A 1,488-nucleotide genomic window follows, 5' to 3' on the forward strand; every position below is an offset into this window, starting at 1 on the left:
AAAAACAGTGGGTTATGTCTGTGAAGGTAAACAGCTGGGAAATAAATTGCATGTTTATTTTAGATCTAAACAGTGTTCTGTGCTCATCTGTGCAGCCAACCACTGAACAGTTAGCATGTTTTGCTCAAACTTTCACCATGGCATTAGAGCTGGTACACCGTTGTTGCTTGCGAAATCATAATGACAGCGCCGTGAGTGGAAGTTTACAGATTAAGGGGAGGTAATATTATAATGAGATCCCTTTGCCACGTCACCAAAGGAGCGAAATCAGACGCGCTCGTGTTCTCAGAGGCTTGCAGAAAAAGGCTTCCCAAAACAAAGTTACTAGGTTAATTTTTTTCACGTTTCCTTGGTTGGTAGATGCACCGGGGACCTGATTATAGCACTTAAAACCTGGAAAAGTCAGATTTTCATGATATGTCACCTTTAATAGCCGCAATCCCGCGCCGAAATTCAAGTTCTGCTCTGTGTTCTCTGCTAATAACCAGACTGTGAATGATGCGAGTGGCATCACTATGTTGTCACTGAGAAGCTACAGCCGTGGCGTGGACGATTTTTGGTGTGCTGGTGTTCTGACGATTTGTGCTACCCGCTCAGATTGTGCTACCTCCCATTAAAAAGATAGGTAGCACAAATCGATAGTGAAAAATGCTACCTATCAGATTGTGCTACCAGCATCTTATTCATGTGGTTTGAGGCTTTTTTTAATGTCCATACCTACCCTCTACCCTAAACCTACCCGTCCACACCTACCCTTACACTAAACTTACCCTTAAAACAATGTAAATATATTTTTGGTAGCACAATCTGATAGGTAGCATGTTTCATCGGCACACTGGCAGAACAACAACAACAACAATGCACTACATGTTTCTTTTCCCCTCATTTTTTCCAATTGACGGAAATCCATCGTAGAGACGTAAAACTTTAATCCCTGATGTAAGTAGATTTGAATACAGCTGTTTGCTAAATTAATAAATATAAAATAATAATGCCTTGGCACCATCTAATTTTGCTTCAGTGAACAAGAAAGAGCATAACATAGCTGTATCTACATAATGGGGGAAAGTTTTTAATCTAATAAATGATGAGTAAAGAAAATCAAGCATAACCAAACATGTTGAGGCACTACCTTCCCTCTTCTTCCATTCCCGCCATCCTGATCCTCCCACTGCCAATCCACTCCTCGCACCACCCGTCCTCCTGCAAAGATGCCCCGGGCAGTGATCTTCTTTGACTTGCGACGAGATTCCAAAAGAACTCTGTGCAAACACATAAAAGTATGTTACAAAGACAAACGCAATCAAAGCGAGTTCAGAAGTTATGCTTTGGAATATAAGAGCTTTACAAAAGGAAAAAACTACATAATGAAAATTATTGCAAAATATGAGGTGGAGATGTAACTTCCTGCAATGCTTTAAAGGGGTCCTATTATGCTTTTTCACTTTTTCAACTTTAGTTAGTCTGTAATGTTGCTGTTTGAGCATA

The 1,488-nt window shown here is 40.3% G+C and overlaps 1 protein-coding gene across 5 annotated transcripts in view; it reads right to left on the reverse strand.

The window, feature by feature from the left end:
• The window catches only part of LOC107691191 (E3 ubiquitin-protein ligase mib1-like), a 94,078-nt gene that overhangs the window by 87,213 nt on the left and 5,377 nt on the right, over positions 1-1,488 (reverse strand). For all 5 annotated transcript variants that reach the window (XM_016489720.1, XM_016489706.1, XM_016489713.1 and 2 more), the window contains exon 3: positions 1,133-1,262. In XM_016489720.1, the coding sequence (XP_016345206.1) occupies positions 1,133-1,262 (130 nt within the window). The remainder of the gene's footprint in view (positions 1-1,132; positions 1,263-1,488) is intronic.

This window comes from Sinocyclocheilus anshuiensis, unplaced genomic scaffold (genome assembly GCF_001515605.1).
Source record: "Sinocyclocheilus anshuiensis isolate Anshui unplaced genomic scaffold, SAMN03320099.WGS_v1.1 scaffold894, whole genome shotgun sequence".
In the NCBI taxonomy this organism is placed as follows: domain Eukaryota; kingdom Metazoa; phylum Chordata; class Actinopteri; order Cypriniformes; family Cyprinidae; genus Sinocyclocheilus; species Sinocyclocheilus anshuiensis.